At 61.6% G+C, this 25,164-nt stretch overlaps 2 protein-coding genes across 7 annotated transcripts in view; both read right to left on the bottom strand.

Annotated features, from left to right (window-relative positions):
- Positions 1 to 886: 886 nt before the first annotated feature.
- On the bottom strand, positions 887 to 4,696 carry LOC141973435 (uncharacterized). The gene is made up of 6 exons (XM_074931999.1): positions 4,423 to 4,696; positions 4,128 to 4,313; positions 3,754 to 3,814; positions 3,566 to 3,623; positions 1,974 to 3,068; positions 887 to 1,465 (listed from the first exon to the last, which is right to left on the bottom strand). The coding sequence occupies exons 1-5, from the start codon at positions 4,573 to 4,575 to the stop codon at positions 1,994 to 1,996; spliced, it is 1,533 nt and encodes a 510-aa protein (XP_074788100.1). The 5' UTR covers positions 4,576 to 4,696; the 3' UTR covers positions 887 to 1,465; positions 1,974 to 1,993.
- Positions 4,697 to 11,811: 7,115 nt separating this feature from the next.
- OTOF (otoferlin) overlaps positions 11,812 to 25,164 on the bottom strand; it is a 108,799-nt gene continuing 95,446 nt past the window's right edge. For 4 of the 6 annotated variants that reach the window (XM_074895399.1, XM_074895400.1, XM_074895401.1 and 1 more), the window contains 13 exons: positions 24,174 to 24,298; positions 23,435 to 23,569; positions 22,386 to 22,523; positions 21,030 to 21,157; positions 20,272 to 20,442; positions 19,564 to 19,724; positions 18,744 to 18,886; positions 18,168 to 18,256; positions 16,269 to 16,367; positions 14,296 to 14,537; positions 13,761 to 13,939; positions 13,488 to 13,588; positions 11,812 to 13,016 (listed from right to left, as the gene is read on the bottom strand). In XM_074895399.1, the coding sequence (XP_074751500.1) occupies positions 12,836 to 13,016; positions 13,488 to 13,588; positions 13,761 to 13,939; positions 14,296 to 14,537; positions 16,269 to 16,367; positions 18,168 to 18,256; positions 18,744 to 18,886; positions 19,564 to 19,724; positions 20,272 to 20,442; positions 21,030 to 21,157; positions 22,386 to 22,523; positions 23,435 to 23,569; positions 24,174 to 24,298 (1,892 nt within the window). In that variant the 3' untranslated portion in view covers positions 11,812 to 12,835. Of the gene's footprint in view, positions 13,017 to 13,487; positions 13,589 to 13,760; positions 13,940 to 14,295; positions 14,538 to 15,943; positions 16,043 to 16,268; positions 16,368 to 18,167; positions 18,257 to 18,743; positions 18,887 to 19,563; positions 19,725 to 20,271; positions 20,443 to 21,029; positions 21,158 to 22,385; positions 22,524 to 23,434; positions 23,570 to 24,173; positions 24,329 to 25,164 lie in introns of all 6 variants that reach the window. The other 2 variants (XM_074895396.1, XM_074895397.1) reach the window with 2 other exon arrangements.

The following is a 25,164-nucleotide window of genomic DNA, read 5'->3' as shown; positions in this document are numbered from 1 at the left end:
GGGCTGGGTGGAAGAACCACGGCACCAGGGATGGAGGAAAGATATTTTAAGATAGTTTATTTTTCAGGTGGGTGCTCTCTCCAGGCTGCCCCTTGGAATCAGTTACAGTTTTGCCTCATGGGCTTGCGGGAGCACCTGCAGCAGCACTGCCGGTCCCGTTTGCACCAGGCGCTGACACGCCTGCAGAGCTGGGCACGGGACTCCCGCAGGGCACGGCCCCCCTTGCACAACCCCGGGCCGCCCAGGCACGCATCCTGCCCGTGGGCACCCGCTGCTGGGGACTGGGCTCCGCTGGGCTGCTCCCGCCCGGCGCCGCCCAGATGGTGCTGCCCATGGTCACGGGGGTGCTGCTGCCCGACATCATGGGGCCGCTCACGTCCAAGTTTATGGGGCTGCTCCTGTCTATCTTCAGGGATTCCATGTTTGGAATCCTTCTCTCCTCTCCATACTCAGCCTTGTCGCTGTCCCTGTACGGCACAGGCAGCTCCACTCCATTGGCCTTGAGCCATATTGTGACCAACAGCATCCACTGGCCGGTGTGGTGACTGTTGGGGTCCAGCTCCACATCCCTGGGTGTCTGCGCGTTGTAGCCCTCATTGCCAGGGACCTGCTCTTGACTGGTCCCTGCTGACCTCTGCAGTGGGGGGCCCAGGGCTGGTCCCAGGTTCTTCACCAGCACCTGATCATCCTTGGGGGACTGGGCATGTCCCGAGCACGCTTGTGCTGCCAGCTCTGCCATGGCAGCAGGGCAGGACTCCAGGAAGGAGCAGACGGTGTCCACGGGACTGGAGCTGCTCATCGGGAGGGAGCTCAGTGATGATGACCGGCGTAGCGGGCAGAGGCGCTCTGTGTTCAGCAACGTCGCGCTGGCACTGCAGGGGAGGGAGGTGAACCTGCTGCACCGCGGCCCCTCCGGCGGGACGGGCAGGGCTGCCCGGCGCGGGCAGGGCACGGGCTGAGGGTCTGGGGCAGGATCTGGGGTCTCTGCCAGCACTCACCATGTCTCCGGGGTTGGTGCAGGCTCCTTCCTTCCTCTGTGCTTCAGTGGTAAAGCGTCCGAGGACGGTGAGGGAGTGAGCTCAGGCCTGCCGTGAGGTGTCGGCTCTTTGCAGGGTGCTCGGGGCCGGGCCGAAAAAACTCAATTTCTGCACGGGCACTGCGTGCCGTGCCGTGCCATTCCATGCCACGGTGTGTTGTAGCACCCCATGACATTCCGTGGCAGGTCGTGCTCTGCCGTGCTGTGCCATGCCTTGCCGTGCCATGCTGTGCCGCGCTGCGATGCCGTGTCACGCCCTGCTGTGCCGTGCCGCGCCGTGCCAGGCCATGCTGTGCAGTTGGGCCGTGCTGTGCCACGCGGTGCCATGCCATGGCATTTGCAGGCTGCTTCAGGCCAGGGCCACTCAGTGCTCAGCTTCTCCAGCTCAGCTTTCTCTCTCCTCCCTCTTTTGACGGCCTCCCTCTTTCTCTGCAGGACCCCAAGAGCTGTGTGAGACGGGAGCACCTCCCAGGCCTCCACACCACCCCATACTGCCCTAGACCACCCCACAGCACAGCCCCCCACAGCTCCCCACCCCATCCCACTGCCCGGCACAGCGCGGTGCAGCCGTCACATACCCACAGCCGTTGGGCCGCCAACACGGCGCCGAGCAGGAAGCTCATCTCCGTGAGCATCAGTCGCCAGAGCATCTCGGCCGGGGTGAGCCCGTTGCCACAGGCCGTGGCTGCTGGCCCAGTGCGGCCGCGGCCTTTTATATTGGGGCAGGCGGGCGCAGCCCCTGTGTAACCTCACACCAAAACTCAGCGCGGGGCCGTCGCACCCCTCACCGTCAGCCCGGCGCCCCCAGACCCCGCTGCCATCCCGTCCCACAGAAACGTCCCCAGCACCGCAGCTGTGACAGCTGCACCAGACAGCCCAGACCCGTCCCCGTCCTCCCGTGCTGGGCTCCCCCTGCCCACGCTCCCCCCAGTCCCACCTTTGCTGGCGCGGGGCTCCTTACGCCTCTGCCACCGTGTTGGCCGGGAGGGCTTTGGCCTGAAACTGGTGGTCGCCGGGCAGTGCCTTGTCCCCACGGGCGGTGCCGCTGGGTGCCGAACTTCCTTCCATCCACTTCAGGAAGCACTCGCAGTCGAAGCAAGACTCCAGTTCGTCCCTCAGTGTGGCGCAGACGTGGCAGAGGCGCTTCAGCTTTCGGCTGAGCCGCTGCCCCAGGCCCTCGTGCCTCTCCGAGGGCTGGGCCAACCCCACAGCGCTGCTCACCCGGGCCGGGGCCGCAGAGGAGGGTGTTTGTGCCATGTCGGCCAGGGTGCAGACAGGGACTGTGGGGGGGGGCGACTCGCCCCGTGCAGCCGGCTGCAGCTCCGCGCTGCCTTTGGCCTCCCTATCCCTCGCAGGAGGAGCCCCCGCGTCCTGCCCGGCCGCTCTCATCTGCCCCTGTGCTGCTCCCGGGGCGCTGAGGACGGGGGACGGCGCCTGAGAGCTCTCGCTGGCCCAAAGGCTCCTGGGCAGAGGCGCGCTGCACTTCTTGCAGCATCGCTCCGGGGGGATTTCGGGGAACCGATGGGTTCTCTGCCAGACGTAGACGGTTTCCCCAGCCAGGACCAGCTCAAAGCCCATGCCCAGCTCCAGCTGGAGCTCCTCCCGGTGCACCAGCAGGTCCACGCTGTGGAGGATGGCGGCCAGCGTGGGCAGGTCCCGCTCTGGCAGGGGCTCGCTGCGGTGCGGGCAGCTGCCGGTGAGGCACCGCCGGCACTCCAGGCAGGTGGCGTATTCCTTGCGGATGTCTTGGGAAGCGCTTGGAGCGCCGCGATCCCGAGACTCCTTCAGTGTTCCCAGGAGGTCGCGGCAGACTCGGGTCCCGCCCAGGGACTCCATGAGGGACGTGGCCAGCTCCTCCAGGTCGCTGCTGTGGGAGGAGGAGGGCTGGCTCCTGAGGAGCTCCGAGCTGGTGGCAGCACCGACGTTCCCATCTCGACCCACGTCTCCCGTCCCGTGGGGGAGCTCCCTCGCAGAAGCCGCGTCCCCGCCGACGCCGCTTTCCCACCCTTCTCCTTCGTGGCGCTTCCTCCGGCTGTGGGGGGAGATCCCGGCTGGAGTGTGGGGCTGCTGTGGGGCAGCCCGGACCCAGCACCCTCTCCCTGTCTTCTCCCGACCGCCTGGGTGATCCTGCCGGCCCTGCCGGCTCTGGGGTGCTCCGGGTGATGGGGGGGTCGTGGGGACACGGGGCAAGGCCAGCCCAGCAGCACGAGGGGCACAGCGAGGGGCCGGGCACCTTCCAGCCCCGGGAGAGAAGGGCCAGGCCAGGGGCTGAGGACAGAGAGGGGTGCTGGGGCCACCGGTGGGCTCTGTGGGAGGGGCCTGGTGCTGGGAAGCTGCCACCCCCCCAGGGATGCCCTGGCCCTCCCCAAGCCAGCCCCCGCTTCCCTCGGCCCCCAACGCCTTCCCGCCCTCGGCTTCCTCGGGGGCTTGGGGCCAGATCCTGCTCTCGCCCCCCCGCAGCCTCCCCAGGGCAAGGGCGCAGCTACACAGGGCAGAGGGACCCCCGCGTGGGGCTCCTGGAGGACTTACCCTGCCGTCTGGCTCTCGGTGGCCCCTTCCACGGCTTCCCAGGGGACGGAGGGGGCTCCTGGCGGAGGGAGGGAGAAAGCAGAAGGACAGTGAGCGAGGGCAGCCGGCGCGGGGGCTCTGCCGCAATGGCGTCCCTCAGCCGGGAGCCGCCGTGGAGCCCGGCGCAGCTCTGGGCCGGGGTTGCTCACCTATCGGGTCCTTCCTACCGTCTGTCGGACAGCTCTTCTCCTCTGCAGAGCTCCCCTGTCCCTAGAACACAAGCCCCGCGTTAGTGCAGGGGGTCTCCCCTGGGCCAGGAGGAGCCCTGCCCCGCGCACGAGGACCCCGGGAAGGGGCAGCTGGAGCTCCGGGGGCAGGACTGGCCCCGGCCCCAAGCCTGGGCTGCGGCCTGAGCAGAGCGGGCTCGGTGGCTCCCGAGCAGGGGCCGTGCTGGGTGGGCAACGGCCACCGGTCACTGCTCGTGCCCCGCTTACGGGGCCTTCCCGAGCACCCCGGGGACGGGCTCTGCCCGGGGCTAAGCCCTGCCCAGGGGGTGTCGGGGGGTGCCATGACCAACACCTACCTTGGCCTTGCTCCTGGGCCAGCAGGCTGCGAGGAGGCCCATGGTGAGGACAGATAACAGATTGGAGGCACAGGGCAGCACCACCATGAAGAGGCCCCACAAGAAGAGGCTCGAGATGAAGATGAGGACAGTCAGCTTCCACTCCTCCATCCGGCGCAGAGCGTGGCAGCATCTCCTCCAGAAGTTCTGCGTGATAAGGGGGCGTGAAAGGGGTCAGCTGGGGAGGCCGAGAAAGCCGGCGAGAGGCCCCGAGGGGAGGAGAGGTTGGGGTGAGGCCGAAGCACCCCGCTACTACCGGCTTGTTGCCCCTTCCCTCCCTCTTTGAGACGTTGTCCATCTCCTGGTCCATCTGCTCTCCTGCTCGCTGGCTCCCACGCAGTCGAAGTGACAGCTGAGCCTCCCTGCCACCCGCTGAAACAGGGGCCACATTGTGATGCAATGATGACATCACGCTGGCACACAGTGGTTGCCATGGTGACCCAGGGCTGCGCTGGAGATTCTGAAGCCCTCAGGGCGTGGCCGCCCCAGGAAAGCCCCTGTGGTCTCCAAAAGTTCCTGCTGACTCAAACCGCTCTGGGCTGGCGGGGTTCCGGGAGAACTCCCTAAGGGCCATCACAGGCAAAACAGAGTCACCTTGAGGAAGATTATCGGCATTTATTGCCCGTTAAAATTAAAGAAGGCTAATAAGAGTGAGCAACCAAAGTGAAACCACGTGCCCTGGGGGAAGGCCATCGGCATCAGCGGCGATGAGGGGCTGGGCCGGGGTGGGCCGGCGCTCTCCTCTGCTGCTCCTTTTCTCTCTCCAGTCCGTGTCAGGGGCCCTTCAGCCCCTTCTAGAAGGGCAGTGGCCACGGGGGCGGCTCTGACCGCCCCGCCGAGGGACGCGCAGTCTCGGGACCGGCGCCGGCCTCCAGCCCTTGGCTCTGGTCCCGGAGCCACGAGTGGCACCGGCAGCGGGGGGCAAAGGAGGCGGCGCGGCCCGGCCCGGCGGCGCAGAGGACACGGGGCCCCGCGGCCGTCGCTCCCCCGCAGCTCGGCCCGAGCCCCGCGCTCGCGCCTTCCCCTCACGGCCGCCGCCGCCGAGCTCTGCCGCTGCCCTGGCTGAAATGGGCCAAAAGCTGCGGAATTTCCCTCCTGCAGAGCCTGTGTGGTGAGCTGGGCCGAGCTCCTGCCCAGCCTGCCCCGCAGGTGTCCCTGCAGCCGCACAGACACCCCGCCGGGGTGACCCAGGGCCCCCGTGGCACTGACACAGCCTGACGCCTCCTTCGGGGCAGGAAGGAGAGTCTCAGGCCGCTCGGGAGTGCTGGGCTCAGGCTTCTCCCTCCTCCTCCTCACACAGGCTCAGCTGGGAGACACCTGATGGTGACAGTGACAGCTCCCGGCTTCTCTCAGGGACAGTGAAGTGAGCTCCTCCTCGAGGGCCTCTCTGTCCCTGTGGCAAACTTTCCTGTAGGAAATGTAATGAATATCTGATCTGTGTGTGAGTAAACCGACGTCCCTGACTAATCCTCGGGTGCAGAATCCCCAGGGCGACCCCAGCGCTGCTAATGAAGCATATCTGCTTGAGAGTGAGAAGCTTGTTCCAGGTGAACAGAGGCAAAGACCCGACGTGTGCGGTCCCCCTGTTCCTGCAGTGGGTGCCCCGCAGCCCCCGGGCTCTGGAGGGGGCAGGAGGCAGGAGCAGGGTGCAGGCAGGCACAGTCCCTGCCTGCTCTGGCAGGAGCAGCTCTGGGCCGAGCAAACGTCCCCGTCGCGGTGCCTACGGACGCGGGGCCGGACAGAGGTGACAGTGATCTCTCATGAAGACTTTAAAGATGTAGTGAAGCTCTGCAGGCAGAACATTAGGAGAGCCAAAGCGCAACTAGAGCTCAACCTGACTATAGCCGTTAAACACAGCAAAAAATATTTCTGTACATTCATTAAATACGAAAGGAGGATTAGGGAAAATCTCCCTCCTTTATTGGATGCAGAGGGAAAGAGAGTCACAAAGGATGAGGAAAAGGCTGAGGTGCTCAAGGCCTACTTTGCTCAGTCTGTAGCAGTGGAACTGGCCGTTCCCTGGACACCCAGCCTCAGGAGCTGGGAGATGGGGAGGGGGAGCAGACTGGGGGCAGCCCAGTTGCAGAGGAGGTGGTCAGAGACCTGCTGCACCGCCTGGATGCACACACGGCTGTGGGAGCGGAGGGGTGACACCCAAGGGTGCTGCGGGAGCTGGCAGATGTGCTCGCCAAGCCGCTGCCCAGGATTTACCTGGACTCAGGGCTGACTGGGGAGCTCCCACTGGACTGGCGGGTGGCAAATGCGACGCCCATCTGCAAGAGAGGCAGAAAGGAGGATCCAGGAAACTACAGACCTGTCAGTCTGCCCTCGGTGCCAGGGAAGGTCATGGAGCAGGTCATCCGGGGCTGTGAAAAGTCATACAATGGACAGCCAGGGGGTCAGGCCCAGTCAGCACGGGGTTATGAAAGGCAGGTCCTGCCTGGCAAACCTGATCTCCTTCTACAACAGGGCGAACTGCTGATTGGGTGAGGGACAGGCTGTGGATGTTGTTACCTTGACTTCAGGAAGGCCTTAGACAGCGTTTCCCACAGCATTCTCCTGGCGAAACTGGCTGCTCACGGCTTGGATGGGCACAGCTTCAGTGGGTGAAACACTGTCTGGACGGCCGGGCCCAAGGAGCTGTGGGGAACAGAGTTAAATCCCGTTGGCGGCCGGTCACGAAGAGTGACCCTAGGGCTGGGTTTTGGGGCTGCTCCTGTTTAACGTCTTTATTGAGGATCTGGACGAGGGGATCGAGTGCCCCCGCAGTCAGTTTGCAGATGACACCCAGTTGGGGGGGAGTGTTGGTCTGCTCGAGGGTAGGGAGGCTGCAGAGAGACCTGGACAGGCTGAGCGAGGGGCTGAGCCCCACTGGGGGAGTTTCACTGAGGGCAAATGCCGGGGGCTGCCCTTGGGCCACAACAACCCCCGGCAGGGCTACAGGCCTGGGGAGGAGTGGCTGGAGAGCTGCCGGTCAGAGAGGGGCTGGGGGGGCTGAGAATGAGCCAGAGTGTGCCCAGGGGGCCAAGGAGGGCAACGGCATCCTGGCTTGTGTCAGCACTGGCGTGGCCAGCAGGGCCAGGGAAGGGATCTGAGCCCTGGGCTCGGCACTGGGGAGGCCGCCCCTCGATTCCTGGGTTCAGTTCTGGGCCCCTCACCCCAAAAAGGCCATTGAATGACTCGAGCGTGGCCAGAGAAGGGCAACGGAGCTGGGGCAGGGTCTGGAGCACAGGTCTGCTGGGGAGCGGCTGGGGGAACTGGGGGGGTTCAGTCTGGAGCAGAGGAGGCTGAGGGGAGACCTCCTGGCCCTCTGCAACTCCCTGCCAGGAGGGGGCAGAGAGGGGGGATGAGTCTCTGGAGCCAAGGCCCCAGCGCCAGGCCCCGAGGGAATGGCCTCAAGCTGCCCAGGGCAGGGTCAGGCTGGCTCTGAGGAAGGATTTCTGTGCAGAAGGGGCTGTTGGGCGTTGGAATGGGCTGCCCAGGGCAGGGGGGAGTCCCCGGGATCCCTGGAGGGGTTGAAGAGTCGGGCTGAGCCAGCGCTGAGGGATCTGGGGGAGTTGGGAACGGTCAGGGGGAGGGTCATGGTTGGGCTGGAGGAGCTGCAAGGGCTTTTCCAACCCAGATGGTTCTGGGATTTTGAGGGGACACCCCAGCACCTCCTCGCAGGGGCAAGGAGGTGGCAGGAGTGGCTGCTGGGTGTCACAAAGGGGGATCTGCCCGGCATGTGATGTCACAAAGGGGGGAGGTTCCAGCCACCTTGTGAGGTCACAAAGGGGCTCTGCCCACCTGCCCCAATATAAAAGGCCGCAGCAGCACTGGGCCAGCAGCCATGGCGTGTGGCAGCGAGCTCACCCTGGCCGAGATGCTGTGCGTAGTGATGTTCACTGTGGTGTACTTCGTGCTCGGCGCCATGTTTGCCCAGTGGCTCTGGGTATGTGACGGCTGCACCGCGCTGTGGTGGGGAGTGGGATGGGGTGGGTGGGGTGAGGGGCTGTGGGGGTGATGTGGCCTGGGAGCTGCTCCCGTCTCACCCAGCTCTTGGTGTCCTGCAGAGTTCAAGGCAGAAGGCAAAGCATGGGACAGCTGACGCCAAGATGGAGAAGAGCAAACAACCGACCCTGCAGAAATGGTGAGTGCTGGGGGAGGCCCCAGATCCTGCCCCAGACTCTCAGCCCGTGCCCTGCCCGCGCTGGGCAGCCCTGCCCGTCCCGCCGGAGGGGCCGTGGTGCAGCAGGTTCACCTCCCTCTCTCCTCCCCTGCAGTGCCAGCACGACGTTGCCGAGCACAGAGCGCCTGTGCCCGCTACTGTGGTCACCATCGCTGAGCTCCCTCCCGATGAGCAGCTCCAGTTCTGCGGACACCGTCTGCTCCTTCCCGGAGCCCTGCCCCGGTGCCACGGCAGATCTGGCGGCACAAGAGCGCTCAGGACCCGCCCAGACCCCCAAGGATGATCAGGCGCTGGTGGAGAATCTGGGACCAGCCCTGGGCCAGGACCCCCCACTGGAGAGGTCAGCAGGGAGCAGTCAAGAGCAGGTCTCTGAGGATGAGGGCGAAGTGGTACAGAGACCCAGGGATGTGGAGCCAGACCCTGACAGTCACCAGGAGCGCGTGAGGACGCTCTTTGCCAGAATGTGGCTTGAGGCCAATGGAGTGCAGCTTCCTGCGCCAGACACGGACACCGAGAGGATTCCAAACACGGGATCCTTGGAAATGGGCTGGAGCAGCTCCATGATGTCGGGCAGCAGCACCCCCGTGACCATTGTCAGCACCATCTGGGCGGCGCCGGGCGGGAGCAGCCCAGCGGAGCCCAGTCCCCAGCAGCGGGTGCCCAAGGGCAGGATGCGTGCCTGGGCGGCCCGGGGGCTGTGCAAGGGGGGCCGTGCCCTGCGGGAGTCCCGTGCCCAGCTCTGCAGGCGTGTCAGCGCCTGGTGGAAACGGGACCGGCAGTGCTGCTGCAGGTGCTCCCGCAAGCCCCTGAGGCAAAACTATCCCTGACTGCAGCGGGCAGCCTGGAGAGAGCAGTTGGGGGTGTAGGGCTGGGGAAGTCCCTGCAATGACCCCACCTGAAAAATAAAATATCTTAAAATATCTTTCCTCCATCCCTGGTGCCGTGGTTCTTCCACACAGCCCTTGATACGCGCCCTCCCCTGTCCCCTTTGCCAAACCTCCCCTTTGGGTCCCTTGCTGACCCCCCGCCTCTGCCGGGTCTCCCCCAGGTCCTGGCTCTGGGACGGGGACGTTCGCTTGGCCCAGAGCTGCTCCTGCCAGAGCAGGCAGGGACTGTGCCTGCCTGCACCCTGCTCCTGCCTCCTGCCCCCTCCAGAGCCCGGGGGCTGCGGGGCACCCACTGCAGGAACAGGGGGACCGCACACGTCGGGTCTTTGCCTCTGTTCACCTGGAACAAGCTTCTCACTCTCAAGCAGATATGCTTCATTAGCAGCGCTGGGGTCGCCCTGGGGATTCTCCACCCGAGGATTAGTCAGGGACGTCGGTTTACTCACACACAGATCAGATATTCATTACATTTCCTACAGGAAAGTTTGCCACAGGGACAGAGAGGCCCTCGAGGAGGAGCTCACTTCACTGTCCCTGAGAGAAGCCGGGAGCTGTCACTGTCACCATCAGGTGTCTCCCAGCTGAGCCTGTGTGAGGAGGAGGAGGGAGAAGCCTGAGCCCAGCACTCCCGAGCGGCCTGAGACTCTCCTTCCTGCCCCGAAGGAGGCGTCAGGCTGTGTCAGTGCCACGGGGGCCCTGGGTCACCCCGGCGGGGTGTCTGTGCGGCTGCAGGGACACCTGCGGGGCAGGCTGGGCAGGAGCTCGGCCCAGCTCACCACACAGGCTCTGCAGGAGGGAAATTCCGCAGCTTTTGGCCCATTTCAGCCAGGGCAGCGGCAGAGCTCGGCGGCGGCGGCCGTGAGGGGAAGGCGCGAGCGCGGGGCTCGGGCCGAGCTGCGGGGGAGCGACGGCCGCGGGGCCCCGTGTCCTCTGCGCCGCCGGGCCGGGCCGCGCCGCCTCCTTTGCCCCCCGCTGCCGGTGCCACTCGTGGCTCCGGGACCAGAGCCAAGGGCTGGAGGCCGGCGCCGGTCCCGAGACTGCGCGTCCCTCGGCGGGGCGGTCAGAGCCGCCCCCGTGGCCACTGCCCTTCTAGAAGGGGCTGAAGGGCCCCTGACACGGACTGGAGAGAGAAAAGGAGCAGCAGAGGAGAGCGCCGGCCCACCCCGGCCCAGCCCCTCATCGCCGCGGATGCCGATGGCCTTCCCCCAGGGCACGCGGTTTCACTTTGGTTGCTCACTCTTATTAGGGCCGAGGGAAGCGGGGGCTGGCTTGGGGAGGGCCAGGGCATCCCTGGGGGGGTGGCAGCTTCCCAGCACCAGGCCCCTCCCACAGAGCCCACCGGTGGCCCCAGCACCCCTCTCTGTCCTCAGCCCCTGGCCTGGCCCTTCTCTCCCGGGGCTGGAAGGTGCCCGGCCCCTCGCTGTGCCCCTCGTGCTGCTGGGCTGGCCTTGCCCCGTGTCCCCACGACCCCCCCATCACCCGGAGCACCCCAGAGCCGGCAGGGCCGGCAGGATCACCCAGGCGGTCGGGAGAAGACAGGGAGAGGGTGCTGGGTCCGGGCTGCCCCACAGCAGCCCCACACTCCAGCCGGGATCTCCCCCCACAGCCGGAGGAAGCGCCACGAAGGAGAAGGGTGGGAAAGCGGCGTCGGCGGGGACGCGGCTTCTGCGAGGGAGCTCCCCCACGGGACGGGAGACGTGGGTCGAGATGGGAACGTCGGTGCTGCCACCAGCTCGGAGCTCCTCAGGAGCCAGCCCTCCTCCTCCCACAGCAGCGACCTGGAGGAGCTGGCCACGTCCCTCATGGAGTCCCTGGGCGGGACCCGAGTCTGCCGCGACCTCCTGGGAACACTGAAGGAGTCTCGGGATCGCGGCGCTCCAAGCGCTTCCCAAGACATCCGCAAGGAATACGCCACCTGCCTGGAGCGCCGGCGGTGCCTCACCGGCAGCTGCCCGCACCGCAGCGAGCCCCTGCCAGAGCGGGACCTGCCCACGCTGGCCGCCATCCTCCACAGCGTGGACCTGCTGGTGCACCGGGAGGAGCTCCAGCTGGAGCTGGGCATGGGCTTTGAGCTGGTCCTGGCTGGGGAAAAACCGTCTACGTCTGGCAGAGAACCCATCGGGTCCCCGAAATCCCCCCGGAGCGATGCTGGGAGGGTGCCGTGTGCCACACCGGGCACGGGAGAGGTGGGGGGAGGTGGCCATCCTGCGGGGCGGGCAGAGGGCCAGGGCTGATGTCAGCCAGGGAAGCCCAGGAGAGCCCCGATGCCGCTGCTCGCACCGCCAAAGCCCCTTCGCTCAGAGACCCCTTTGGATCCCAGGGCCCCCCTCCCTACTCTGGGGGCCCCTGCTGGAGGACAAACGGAGCCCTGGGGTCCCTGCTCACCTCCCCTCTCTTGTAGGGTGGCAAGAGGAAGGTGAACCACAGTCGGGGGAACGGGGTGTGCCCAGGGAACGGGCCCCGGGGTGAGGCAGCGTGAGAAGAGGCTGTGCTGGAGAAATGAAGGGAAGGAGGAAAGTGCTCACCTGGAGAAGCAGCCAGTCATGGGCTCCCCTCTCCCCACTAACACGAGACTGCGGTGGAGAACTCAGAAGTGAAAGACAATTTTTATTGACTGATTCAACCAGTAGTATCCTAAAACATCTCCGAGCTGTCAGTTCTCCAGTGAGGGTCTTGCACACCTGAAGCTGGGGAAGGTGGCTTTTCAGCAGCTGAATGTTGCAGAGAGCTGAGAAAAGAGCCCTTCCCTGCTCCACCCGGCAGGACAGACCCCGGCCGCGATACACAGAAATCCAAACAACATGAAAGGGAGAATGAAGAAGGCCCCAGGGAGCTCTCGCTGTGCCAGAGTCCCCGGCTCCCTGTGAGTCCCCCCCAGGGCTGTCCAGCCACCACCACCTCTGGGTCGGTGACCCCGGGCAGAGGTTGGAGCTGCTGGACACTTCCCTGCCTCTGCCGGAGCCCTGGGGAGGGACAGGCAGGCTCTGCCCCGGGTACAGCCCCAGGGCTCCCTGCAGGGCCTCTGCGGCTTCGGGGCAGCGCTGCCGGGAGTCCCCCGGGCTGGGGGGTCAGTGACCTCCAGAGCCAGGAGCAGAGCAGCGCCCGTGCTGGCGGGGGGGGACAGGCATGGGGGCTGCTCTGTGCCCCGGCCCCCCACCGCTGGGGCTGGTGTGGCCCCAGTTCCTCCATCCCAGGTCCCTGCTTCAGCCTTGGTGCCAACTGTCCCTCCAAGGAGCCTCTGGGGAGCGCTCCCGTGGTGCAGCCCCTTCCCCTTCCCCTGCAGCTCCAAGACCCCAGCAGGGCACCAGTCATGGCCCCCAGAGGAAAAAGGCTCCGAGCCCCCCAGCCTGGCTGCCCCGCAGTAGCCACCAGGCACCTCTGCCAGCCCCGGCGAGGGACGCACAGCCTCGGGATTGACTCCATCCTCCAGCCCCATTTCTCTAGGACTAAAGCCACAAATGGGACCCACAGAGGAGGAATGTAAAAGAGGAGCCCCAGCAGCAGCAGGAGGGAGATCTCCCCCAGAGCTGCTGAGAGGCTGCGGGGAGGAGAAGGCCTTGGGACGGGGGAAGGTTGTGCCACGGGGCTGGGGACATGGGGCAGGCTCCCAAGCTTCATGCTCCCAGCAGCTTCTTGACCATGTAGCCTGGCATGCTGTAGAGGAAGAGCGCGACCATGACGATGAGCAACAGGGCCAGCACGATTTTGATGATGAGCCACTTGTAGCGCGTGCAGATGAGGTATTTGATGGACTTGAGTGGGTTCAGGAACCAGATGAAGGACGTGTCCGGGCGGCTGCAGGGGAAGCAAACACCCATCGTTAATGCTGTAGCCACAGAGGAGGGCGGGATGGTGGGCAGTGGACATGGTGGGCAAAGGGACGTGCAGGATCCCTTCCCGGGGTAAGTCTGCAGAGTGGAGGAGCGCAACCAGGAGAATCAGGAGGGTGGGCCAGGGAAGATGGCATGCTGTGCCAGATGGAGCAATGCGGGTTTGTGAGGGTTCCACTTGAAGCTGGAAGCTGGTGGTGAGGACTGGAGGGGAGCAGGAGGTGGTGGGAGGCCCAGGCAAGGGGATGGAGCCAAGAAGCGAGGCAGAGGAGGAACAGAGTAAGGAAAAAAAAGAGTTGGCTCTGCTCGTGACCCTCGTTCCCCCAGCATGACCCCTCCGCACCTCTCCATGCCTGCCTCCCCCCCACCCCTGGGGAGCACCCCCAGCATCTCCCAGAGCTCAGGTGCCTGCTGGGGACTGGGGTTTCCCACTTACTTGGGTTTCTCCAGTGGGTCGGGCTCGTTGCGAGCCAGCCCGGCGGGGGATTTCTCTGCCTCCTCTGCTGTCAGAAGGTGCAGTTCAGCCTCAACTTTCCCCTGCAGGAAGCAGAGTTGTGCTGGGAACTAGGCAATGCTCCCCACCTCAGCCCCCCCAGCCACGGTGACAGAGGGGACCTGAGAGAAGAGAGGCAAGTGCCGGGGAGCAGAGGGTGTCTGCACAGAGTGCAGTCCCCAGGATGCAAAATCCCTCCCTTTTCCCCATCCTTACGGTGACCTCCAGCTCATCGTTCTCATCTCTGGCCACGAACGGCCACCAGCCCTTCACCCGCTTCTGCTTGAAGATGGAGACCATGGGCAGCTCTGCCTCGTTCGTCACCATCTCCAGGCTGCACTGTTTCGACGTCTTGGCTCCTCGGGGGAAGCGGTTCAGGTCCAGCTCGATGGCCCCTGGCAGGAGAAAGGGGAGCACAGATGTTGGCATCCCCAAAATGCTGAGTCCTTGGCTGCAGGTGGGCTGGGTCAGTATCTCCTGCCCTGAAGAGCAACTTTGAACTAGGTCTGGGAACAGCGAAGCTGAGATCTTTGCTGCAGGAGGAGCCTTTGTGCAGCAGAGACAAGGGCTCTCATCCTACCTGCTCTTACCAGTAGCATCTAAAGGGGGGTTGCAGGATGTTGTGGGCTTGAGGAGCAGAGCTGCCCTTCCAGGTCCTGTTCCTATACAGGCTTTATCTCATCCCACACTGCTCCCTACTTGGCCAGCCATGGCTGTCCCGTCACCCCAACTCAACGGGCCCTCCACTCACCGAGGAAATCATCGGCCGAGAAGTGGTCAGCATCCCAGACCTGCAGGGTGAGACGAGCTGGGATCTTGTACTCCGTCTCATCCCACGAGAACATGGACTCCTTCTTGGAGATGACGATCCTCTCCTCGGCCATCAGGTAGTCGAAGGGGAAGATGTAGCGCCAGTTGAAGTTGCCTTCACCGGTGAGCGAGTGGTAATGGACATCTGTGTCTTGCTTGTCCTCCTGCTGACCCTTCAGCCACCTGCAGGGCCCAGAGAGGTGAGAGGGGTGGCACATGTTACAGGAGGGAGGAGAGCGCACAGGCCCATCCTGTCCGTGCAGCCAGGATGTCTCCAAGACAGACTGGGAGGACCCGAAAGGTGTGAGCAAGGGGCTGGGGCTCCATCACTGCTGCAGCGACTCCAAGGGGCGGCATGGCATGGGGGCAGGAGGACCCTAGAAGGAACAGGAGGGGTCTGAGAGCGAGAAATGCAAGCGGGTTGTCAGAGGTCTGTCTCTGGGCAGGGAGATGTCGAAGAGGTGGACAGGAGCAAGGAGCATTGCCGGGCAGGCAGGAGCAGAGCATTCTGGAAGGATTTCCCCATCCTGCACTGGTGGAGAGGACAGGCCCGGTGAAGGCTGTGGAGACTTTCTCGCTAGTCACCGCAGGGTCCCCGTGTCAGGGCACAACTACTGAGCCAATCAGAGGTCTTTAGGGCCTGCTGCAGGCTCTGCTTGAGGGTGGGATGGTCTCTGCTGACCCAAACTCCACCAAAGGGACCCAGCTCAGCCAGGCACCGTGGGCGCCGTGTCGCTGAAGACAGTGGGGTCCCAGTCACACCACCCTGGGAAATGGGGTGGCCATGCCCACCTTATCATCACATGTGTTTGTACCCCTAATTTTCTGGCTCGACTGAGCAGGATTCCCAGAGCAAAAAGGACATGGAGGATGGTCCAGATCAATAAGTCTGGGATGTAGGAAACACAGCTTTGTTTTAAAGACTGTGAGTGGCCCCCAGCCCCTTTCTCTGATGAGCTAGGGCATCTCTGTTCCCCAGGGTGCCCTCAGGATTTGTCTGCATTTGTCCTGAGGGAATAGAGCCAGCAGGGACCCGATCCACACCAGGCACCTAACACAGGGTTGTTTGCTGAGGCTCTGAGCGTGCCGATGCCCGGCTCTGCCCCACAGGACGCAAAGGTTGGGTGATCCCCCACCACACCGATGGGGAAAGGCCGCAGCATTCTCAGATTCAGCACCCTTGCAGAAATGTCACAGGGCTGATACAACCCAAGATGCCAAAACAGACCCAGTTTTCTGAGAGAAGCATGAGGTGAAAGCAGAGGAGATCTGGCCTGAGCTGGCGAGGCTGCAGAGGAAGCACAGAGCAGTTTAACAGGCTGGAAATGCCGTGGCCTTGGCTTGAGGCCCTGTAAAGAACCAGGCTACGGGCAGGCGTGGGTCCCCTCAGCTCCGTACGGGCGAGTTTTGGAAGAGGCTTTCCCTTACTGCTGGGTGAGAGTGAAGCGGAGACGGGAACCACCCGGAATCTGGCTCCAGCTGCTGGAAGCGGAGGTTGCAGGGCTGAAATGCCAAGTGGGGGCATCAAGGCAAACTCAAAATGGGGAAGAGGGGCAGACGGGACCAAGCAGCGAGGCCTCGGCCATTACCCCCTGACATAGATGTCAGACTTCTTCTCTCCTGCCAGGAAAGCATCATCTTCCAAAAGCACCTCATCAGTGTTCCAGATAATAACCCGCAGCTCAAAGCTGGGCAGCCAGGCCAGGCACAGGCAGCGGGTTGTGCAGCCGAGAGAGAGAGATGGAGAGGCAAGAAACACAGCACAGAAGACAACGGCAGCGTTGGCACCACAGACTGTATCCCCCACCTCCTGCTCTAAAACCACCCTGGGGACCCCAGTGAGCTCTAAATTTCCCCCCCCCCACCCCGGGGAGAAGCAGAGGAGGTGGTGCTGGCATGCCACGCTGTACCTACCCCCTGACAAAAATGTCACTGGATTTCTCGCCAGTGAAGTAGTCATCGTCCTCCAGAATGACCTCGTCTGTGTTCCACACTATCACTCTAAGCTCATATCTGGCAGGAGGAAGGGAGACAAGGAGGTGAGGCAGGGGGGCAGGGGAAGGGATAGGAGGGAACGGGGTGATGCTGCCAGAAACCAGGGCCAGGCACCACGACAAGGGCTGGAAAAGCCCTTGCAGCTCCCCCAGCCCAACCATGACCCTCCCCCTGACCGTTCCCAACTCCCCCAGATCCCTCAGCGCTGGCTCAGCCCGACTCTTCAACCCCTCCAGGGATCCCGGGGACTCCCTGGGGACCTCGCTTTGTGCTGAACCTCTGCAAAGCCCAAGCCAAAGGCTCAACAGGACAGCCCAGGCTTGATCTTTGATATATTTGTGGCTAAAACAGAGTCTACAAAATGGTCTGAGGCCAGCGCTCTCCCTGGTTTCCCCACCTTACTCAGCAGGGCTGTCCCCCATTAGAAACAGGTGTCACAGTCCTTCTTACATCCCCAGCAGGTTCAGAGACTTGGGGACATTCCCAGCACTGCCTTTTAGCTGAGGGAAGCCAGGGTTTCCCAGCCCCATTGGGAATTTTGATGATGGAGAAAGCAGCTCTGTGGGAGCGGGCGGAGGAAGAGCAGAAGGCAGAATCCTCACAGGGTGCAGCTGCGACGTGGAGAGGCTGGAGGAGGAAGGCTGGGGGCTGCTGCAGCCACATTGCTAGAATTACCAGGGAGTCCTGCGGGTGAGGGGAAGGGGATTTACAGTTTCCCTAACCCACCTCCTCTGGTATCTTCCTCCAGCAATGCCCTGGCTGAGCCCAGCTATGGGACTCCTGCCATCTCCTCCAGTCCCGGCTCCCTCCTGTCTGCACCCACGGGTGGGAGCTTGTATCCAGCACCTACAACTAGTGTCAAAGGGTGCCAGGAACTCTCAGCTACGACAGGGGACATGGATTACACCCCGAGGATGATAACCAGGCATAACCTTGCTTGAAACGGGCAATCTACCTGCAAACCCTCTCTTCACCCCACCAGTAGGAACATTTTCACTCCAGCTCGTGGGCTGTGGACAACTCTCTGATTTTCCAGTCCACACTGGCATCTGGGCCTTGTCCCTGGCTTCAGCTTTCCTGCAGCTGCCTGCCCTGCCACTGGGATCAAGGGACTTTCTCTCCAGCCAAGACATCATCCGCTGGGCACGGGAGCACAAGGGACTCCCCCAGGGATGCCCAGTGCCATCCCTGTATCCTGGCCCCAGGGGGGAGAAAGGGACCCAAGGACACAGTCTAGCAGGGTAAGGCAGGGCTAGGAGGGATGGCGAGGGAAGAAATGGCTGTCTTCTCTCTGAATGAGTAGGGAGAGGGCAGGGTGGGGAGGAAATAACTCTAACTACACTGCTTGTTGCCTGCTCAGTCCTGCTTGGATTGAGCAGCTCTGTCCCAGTAACCCTCCCCACCCCGGGCTCTGGCCACCACCTCCCGGAAAGGGCCCATCCAAACTGGCTGGGGACGCCTTGCCCTGGGCTGCCCCTGCCCCTGGCCTGCGAGGGGGTCAGGGCTGGCTGCACTGGGCTGCGGGGAGCCCTCCTGTGCTGGGGACTGGGGAACAATTTAATTTCCCAGTCTACACGGATGAGAAAGTTGGGAAGCTGCAGGGCATGGGACGGGGTAGGTACCACCCTTCAGGGGCAGCTCTGGAAGGGGAAGACATCTCTCGCTGCCTCTAGTCTTGGGATCTCTGGAAATGCCAGCGTGGCCGAGGTACCCAGGCAGGGGGCTGGGCTGGGCTATGGGGCAGCAGCAGGAGAGGGGAGGAGCTCCAGGCCCAGCCCTGTGTTTTCCGGGGGGTTGGCTGGCTGGGAGGTTCCTTACTTCTTTGGTTTCCTGGGAGAAATATCAATGGCAGGGCCGGGCGCTGGCATGTCCATGGGGAACATGTCCACCCACATCTCCAGGCGACCCTGCAAGGTTGGAGAGGTGCAGTCAGGTCCCCCGGGCCCTCCTTCCCCCGCCTCCAGCCGGGCCCCCTCCCAGCTCCTCTTGCCCATCAACATCAGCCTGGCCATGCCAGATGTGGGGCAGGGCCGCCGCGCTGAACCCTGCCAGAGGTGGGGCAGGGCAGGGTTCCTCCGTGCCATGACCTTCTCCACCCCCTGCAGAAGTGGCTTGGGGCACGGTGTGGTGCTGGGGTGCAGGGGGAGTCAGGGGACAACGGGACTTGGGGGTAGGACACGGGGGCAGGCTGGAGCAGGAGAGGTGCTGAGGATTTAGTCTGCGGGTGACTGCTGAGGGCCGTTGAGGCCCGAGTGCCACACTCGGCAGGACACTCCTCCTGCCTCCCCTGCCCACGGCAGGGAGGGTTACGGCTGGTCTGCCCAGCAGCCACCTCTGTGCCCTGCTCGGCGGCTCTGCCGCACTGCCTCCGCTCGGCTCTGGGCCTTTGAGGACCTGCTCGATGCCCGGCTTGTCGGGGTTCAGCAGCGGGCGCGTCTCCACGTGCTCGGGGACCAGCCTGCAGCCCGCCCGGGGGATGTTGTCCCAGTGGCGCAGCACGGTCAGGGCCAGATGCTCGTCTGTCTGCTTCTTCTGGCCTGTGTGGGCAACGGGAGGGCTGAGACACCCCAGGGACAGCAAAGAACCCTGTTCCTACTCCAAGGGAGCAGAAGTGTCCACGCGCTACTCTTGGCTGTTTCCTTGCGCACACTTCAGCCAAGTCTTCCTAACCCCTCCCTTTCACCTCTCTCTGAGTCTGGTAGTCTTTTACAGAAGGTCCAGGTCCCCTGCCAGGCTGCACTGTCCCAGACTGAACAAGCTCTGTATCTGCTGACCACATTCTCCTCCTCTTCTGCACCCCCCCAGCCTGCCTTTGCCTTCCTTGAGCACACGTGAGTGCGTTGGGACACCACCGTTGTTTGGGGATGCAGCTTCCACATGGGGAATGGCTTCTTCAACCCTAGAGAGACCAGGGTGGGCTGTCTTCACTGCTCCGTGGGGATACACTTCCAGGAGGAAGTTTTCAACAGCAGCTTTGGTGATGCTCTGCCATGGACACCCATGAGCGATTCTGAGAGCAACCCACTGGCCTGGGTGGTCTGTAAGACCCTAACTGGTCACATACTGGAAGGTCCCTTTAAGGTGGTAGATAGAGAGTGACTGCAGTGCTAATTTGGGGTGATGGGGCCACTATATCTATCTCCAATCCTGGATGATGAGGGGACAGCCCAGACCCCTGCTCCCCTCCACAACCTTCATCCCATGAAGCAGGTACCATTTTCATCCTCAATCTCTGTAGGGCCAGTGAAGACCCTGTTGGCAACTTTCACTCTTCCTCCTGGCCCGAAGTGCGGTCCATCCACCTTGCCCTCTTTGCACAGCTTGGACAGGATTTGGGAGGGCTTCATGGGGTCCCGCCAGGTGTTATAACCATATCTGTGAATAGGAGGCCAAGGTCAGTGAAGTAGTAGCAAGATTTGGAGGAAAAAGTGATTTTGTTCCCTTCTGCCAGCAAAACAAATGCTGCTGCCGTGAAGGACCCAGGATTCGCAGAGAGAGGATCTGAGGCAGCAAATGTGAAACTTCAGAGCAGAGTAGATGCCTCTGTGCTCCCACCTTATGCTTTGCTAACACTTTCACCCTTTTCTCTGTGCTGACTCAGACCTGAAATTGCCAACACACCCCACTTGACTCCTGATGCTCAGCACTGCTGTGTTGGTCCTGCTGCTATTTCAGCTCTGGCCAGTCCCACCAGTGCCCCTCAGTCCCTTCCTCCCTGCCCTGAGCTCCTTACAACCCCTTCCACTGCTGCTCTGCTGTGTGGGTCACAAAACCTGTCTTAAGAGTGAGGGTACAGCACAGAGTCCCCCCTCAGCAGGCAATCGAGGAGGGAGGTTCCTGCAGGAGATCTAGGTTTGGTGTGGAAGAGGAGACCAGGCACGGGTCCAGGCAGAAGGTTGGGCAGAGAAAGCTTTGCTCGTACATGGAGTAAGACTGTGACACCCCACAAGTGGCTCGGTGCTTGCTGTAGTAGCGGTTCTCCAGATCGATCTTGGTCTCCCCAATGAGGTCGTCAGTGCCCACCAAGTCCCAGTCGTACACCGCCACTGTCAGCATGGACTCCATGGGGAAGGTGGCCTCGATGTCGAAGGATCTGGGCCAAAGGAGAGCAGGGGAGGGGGAGAAGGAAAGCAGTTGAAGGGTTTGGCTGCTACTCGAGACAGACACATGGGTGAGGTGGGTCTGCTCCAGCCTGTGGACAGTGTTTAATTTGCATCTACCACCGCAGGACATTTGGGGCAGGAAGTTCAACCGAATCTCTGTGTGGGCTGTTCCACATCCAGCAGCTGTAGGCAGGAGGTGGCACAGGGTGACTGTTTGACCTGAATGTCTCAAAAGCCCCGAAACTAAGTTTGTGTGTCACTGGAGAGCCAGGCCATACCCCCACTGGAGTTCAGGCCTAATGATTCCTGAAGTAGGTACTTAATCTTGATCAGCCTTGGATGTCTCTTGAACACCCGTTACCATACTGACCATGCTGCTTGGCAAAGAAGGACAGACAGCCTAAATGAGGATGCCTACGCTGCTTGTAAGGGAAGTTCTGTGCCATGAGCCCCGTCTGTGGAGCCCAAGCGGCAGCTGTGGGATGGCTAAAGTGCAGGTGTGAGGGCTGGCAAGCTTGGCTCAGGCTTAGCTCACCACTTCCAGGTGCAGAGGGGTAACAGGGCTGGGGCAACTCACTTTCCAAAGACAGGGTTCAATTGCTTGGAGATGTAGTTCTCCTTGTCTTTGATGTCCGTCTTCCCCAGCTTGATGGCAATATAGGGGTCGGCTTTCCCGTTGATGTCAGCTGGGTGAAGGTCTGTGGCCTGTAGAGAACAGAGGAGATGACAGATCAGTGCTGTCCACAGCAGCAAAAAATTCAGGGACAGGGACAGTCCTGTTCTCCATCCCTGAGACCATCTGGCCTCACCTGGCCATGGGCACAGGGCTAAGCTCTTTGGTCCTCCTGAATAGAGCAGCTTGGTTTAAACTGGGGATAAATCCTGCCTTGTGTTAATTCCTGTCCTGGTTTGGGGATGGGTTGGGGCTGGTTGTGTCCCCTCAGAAATAATTGTGGTCTCCCTTGGCATCTCTCATCAGTAAACGGGCTCTAAAGAAAGAGCCAGAGCAACAACCTGACCATGACGTCGAGAAGACTTCCCCCTTCCACTCCAGTTCTCTTTGCTCACTGCATTAGGGCCAAGCTCGTCTGGCTTCTCCCCATAAAGGGGGTGAATATCCCCAAACTCTCCAGTCCCAACCTCCACCACAGCACACAACAGCAGGTGCCCATGGCACGGCACATCCAGCCAGCCCTGGCTGGTGCTGATGCTGACCAGGCTGGGGTCTGCTACCGCAGCCTGTCTGATGGGGATGGCTGGGACACGTGTCACCCCACCAGGCAATGGGACACAGCACTGGACAGAGAAGCAGGCTGGTGGGAAATGTGGCCTGAAGTCGGTTGTGTTTGTAAAACACTGGGACAAGGTGGTGACAAAGAGCAGTCCAGGTGCTTCTGGCTGGACTGAGAGGTCTCTCTGCCTGGCTCCAGTACCTCACTCACAGGCTCTGGGACACAAGGACGAGTAGTTTAGGGCTCAGGAAAAGACTTTTTCCAGAGCACACTCCATAGCAGTGCACATTCAAGGAGGTGACATGACCTTCAACTGCATCTATTAGACCCTGCCAGCTCCCGTTCTGCTCAGTGAAGCATCACGGAGGTGTCACGGCTGTGGAAGGAACCAGCACCCCCGTCTGGGCTGATCCAAATTACTCGCTTGAGTTAAGCACTGGGACAGACCCACTGCTCCATCCTGCGTACCAGAAGAGAAGTCTCTGGATCTGTCTTGCTCCCAGTGCTTGGAGCACACAGCTATGGAGACAACATTCAAGGCCCCATCAATGAGCTGCCTCAGTCCTCATGCTGTGTCCTTGGCCTCGATGCCCTGAGAGCTCAAAACCAACATCCCTACGGCTTTGGGACCAGCTCCTGGGTGCTGTGCTGTGGAAGGGAGCGCAGGATCACACCTTCCCACACCACACAGTCACACTCACCCGCACGATATAGACCCGGACCAGCACGTTGATGGGGTCGTTGCTGGGGATCCCCTGGAACATGCCAAAGTTGGGGTCGTATCCTGGCTCCTTGGTGATATCATCAGGGAGGGGCACTTTGTAGACACACATGGAGCCCTGGTGTGAGGGAGGGCATGGCCCGATGAGAGTCCTGCTGCCCGGGGGCTCGGGGGAGCAGACCCATCCCAAACCCCCCTTCCTGCGGACCCAGACAATCCCCTTGTTTCTAGTCACATACTGGAGCAGACAGGCCAGATCTGGAAAACTCCTTCACCACACACGTACCTCTTCAGGGGTTACAACCACGAGCAGAGGAATTGGACAAAGGGAAGGAGGCCTGCAGAGGGATCAGGCTAGCAAGGAGCTCATGGACAGGGATTCCACAGAACAAAAACTGACAGGACAAAAGCAATGGGAGTAAAAGGGCTGACAAGGGATGGGCTGGAAAATCGGGGAACTACCACATAAGCCACTGCTGATTTCTATGCTCCTAAAGTGTCTGATCCTGGTGGAAGTGGGGAACTGCCAGCTCATCTCCTCTGCTAAGCAAACAAAGGGCAAAACTGGCATCGACAGGCTTCACCTGGCCAGGATCACACCCTCAAAAAGGTTCTTGCCCAAGAATCTTACAGCTGATGTGCTCCTACACTGCCTGGGGACTGGCAATGGTGGAACATGGCCATGAGCCCAGGTGACTGGTACTGGTGAATAGTTGCTCAGCGATAACCCAGGGCATGATTTATTTCCACAGTGGGCAAGAAAGAGGAGCTGTTTTTCCCTTGGCCTTCTGTAAGAATCATCCAGGATCTGTGTGCCTGCAGATCAGCACCTCCACAGATGTGCTGTCTGATTTCTGGGGCCATCCTTGGAGGCTTTCCCTCCCTGCAAGGTGCCTGCAGCTGGGTCAAAGTAAACTGGTTTCTGTAGCACCTAACCCCTTCTTTCTAAACCAGCTTCAGCTGAGAAACCTGTTGGCCAGAGCTCCCCAAGCTGCCCCTGCCCTGGCCCAACTCAGCAACCAAACTCACTTTGAACCTCCCCACTATTCGCTCCTCTTCTGTCGCATTGTCATCATTGTCCCCAATCTTCCCACGAAGCAGGTTGAAGGTGTGCAACCAGTCCTCAAAGTTATCAAACTCTGTTTCCAGCTCTTTGTCGAAGACCTGAGATGACAGAAAGTTAAAGGAGGGGAATTAGGTTAAAAAAAAAAAGTGAGGATGAGATACGGTGACTGTCTGAGGCAACTCAGAGAGAACACAGACTCCTCAGCTCCCAGTGCCCAGTTCTCTAGGAGGGGAAAGGATCTCCAAGGTCGTTGGGTTGGATCTTGATGCCACAAGCACCCCCCCAAACTGATAACGTACAAGAGGAAGGCTCAGCTGAATGGGTGAGGCAGCTGTGCAAGACCCAGGTTCAGACCCAGCATCACAGACTACGTTAATCCCAATAAACACCACGGGCCAGCACAATGAACCAGAGCCCTGAGGCCTGGCAAGAAAACTCTCCCCTCCAGCCAGGGCACGTCCAAGCTGCCCCAGGGACGATCCTATCCCAGAGTGACACCTTTTCTATAAAGTGTGTTACCTCTGACTCCTTCAAACTACAGAGAAGCCAAGGCACGTCTCACCTGGGGTTGGATACCCCTTGATAGGCAAGTGCCTCATGCAGGGTTGATCCACCCTGCCCTGATCTCCAGGGGGCTGGGACTGCCACCCTGCCCGACTCCCAGCAGGCAGCCAACCAACCTCCTGCCCAGCCAACACCCACCTTCAATTCGTCAATCTTCTGCTTCTTGTTCTTCTCAGGAAGCTCAGGGGCTACCTGTTGTTTCTTTTTCTTATCATCTTTGGGAGCCTTGGACTTCTCCTTGTTCTTCGCCTGGCCCTTGGAGCCTTTCATGGGAGAGTCATCAAGTTTGATTTCTGAGTCCGAGGGGAGCAGTTGGGGCGGGAGGAGATGGAAATGAGGATGAGGAACGGTGGAGGAGCCAGGGAGGGGACACTTGATCAAAGTCCTTCAAACAGGAGGAGCATGAAAGCTGGCAGCTGCTACTGCTTGCAACTCCCACCCCAGACCTCTCCTGTCCTTCCTTGACTCTGGCCACTGCTGCCCAGGTCACAGCATCTCCAGGAGCCCAGAAGTCTCTGTGCAGGGAACTTCCAGAGCTGACCTGGGCAGAAGTAATTTGGAGGACTACAAAACATGGGCAGAGTGCTAGGCTCTGGCTAGCTTCACCAGCAGTGAGAAGACCTGGTCCTGCCCATGGCATCTCCTTTTCTTCCTTCTACTGGAGACTTTTCCTGCTGTATGCAGCCTGGAGAATAAAACCCCAGCCTAGGTATCACAGAGGGGACAGCGAGTGATGCTCAGCACCAAAGCACAGGCTTTCTGCCCTTAAAGAAGTGTTGCCCATGACCAGCTGCAACAACAGGCTGTTAGGGGCTGTATTCAGAGCAACCACCAGCCAGGGACATCTACCACCCTGGGAACAGGCTGCCTAGAAAGGCACGTTCAAAGGAAATATCTCCCACCCCCCTACAATCCCTGTCCCTCGCTGCCTCTGCCAGCTTTCATGGCTGCTGGGCAATGCAGATGGGCACAGAGAGATAACAAAGACTTAATGTGGAAGAGGAAAGGAGGAAGGAATGGGAGTGCCAAGGGAAACGGATCCTTCTCAGGAGACAGAAAGAAAACAAGGGGGGACACAAGACACCCCCCAAAAGCCCAGGAAGAAGCTGCTCAGAGTTGTCTCTGAGCT

Source organism: Athene noctua, chromosome 1, assembly GCF_965140245.1.
Source record: "Athene noctua chromosome 1, bAthNoc1.hap1.1, whole genome shotgun sequence".
Taxonomy (NCBI): domain Eukaryota; kingdom Metazoa; phylum Chordata; class Aves; order Strigiformes; family Strigidae; genus Athene; species Athene noctua.
The sequence above is the reverse complement of the archived record's forward strand: the minus strand, read 5'-3'. Positions and strand labels throughout refer to the sequence as shown.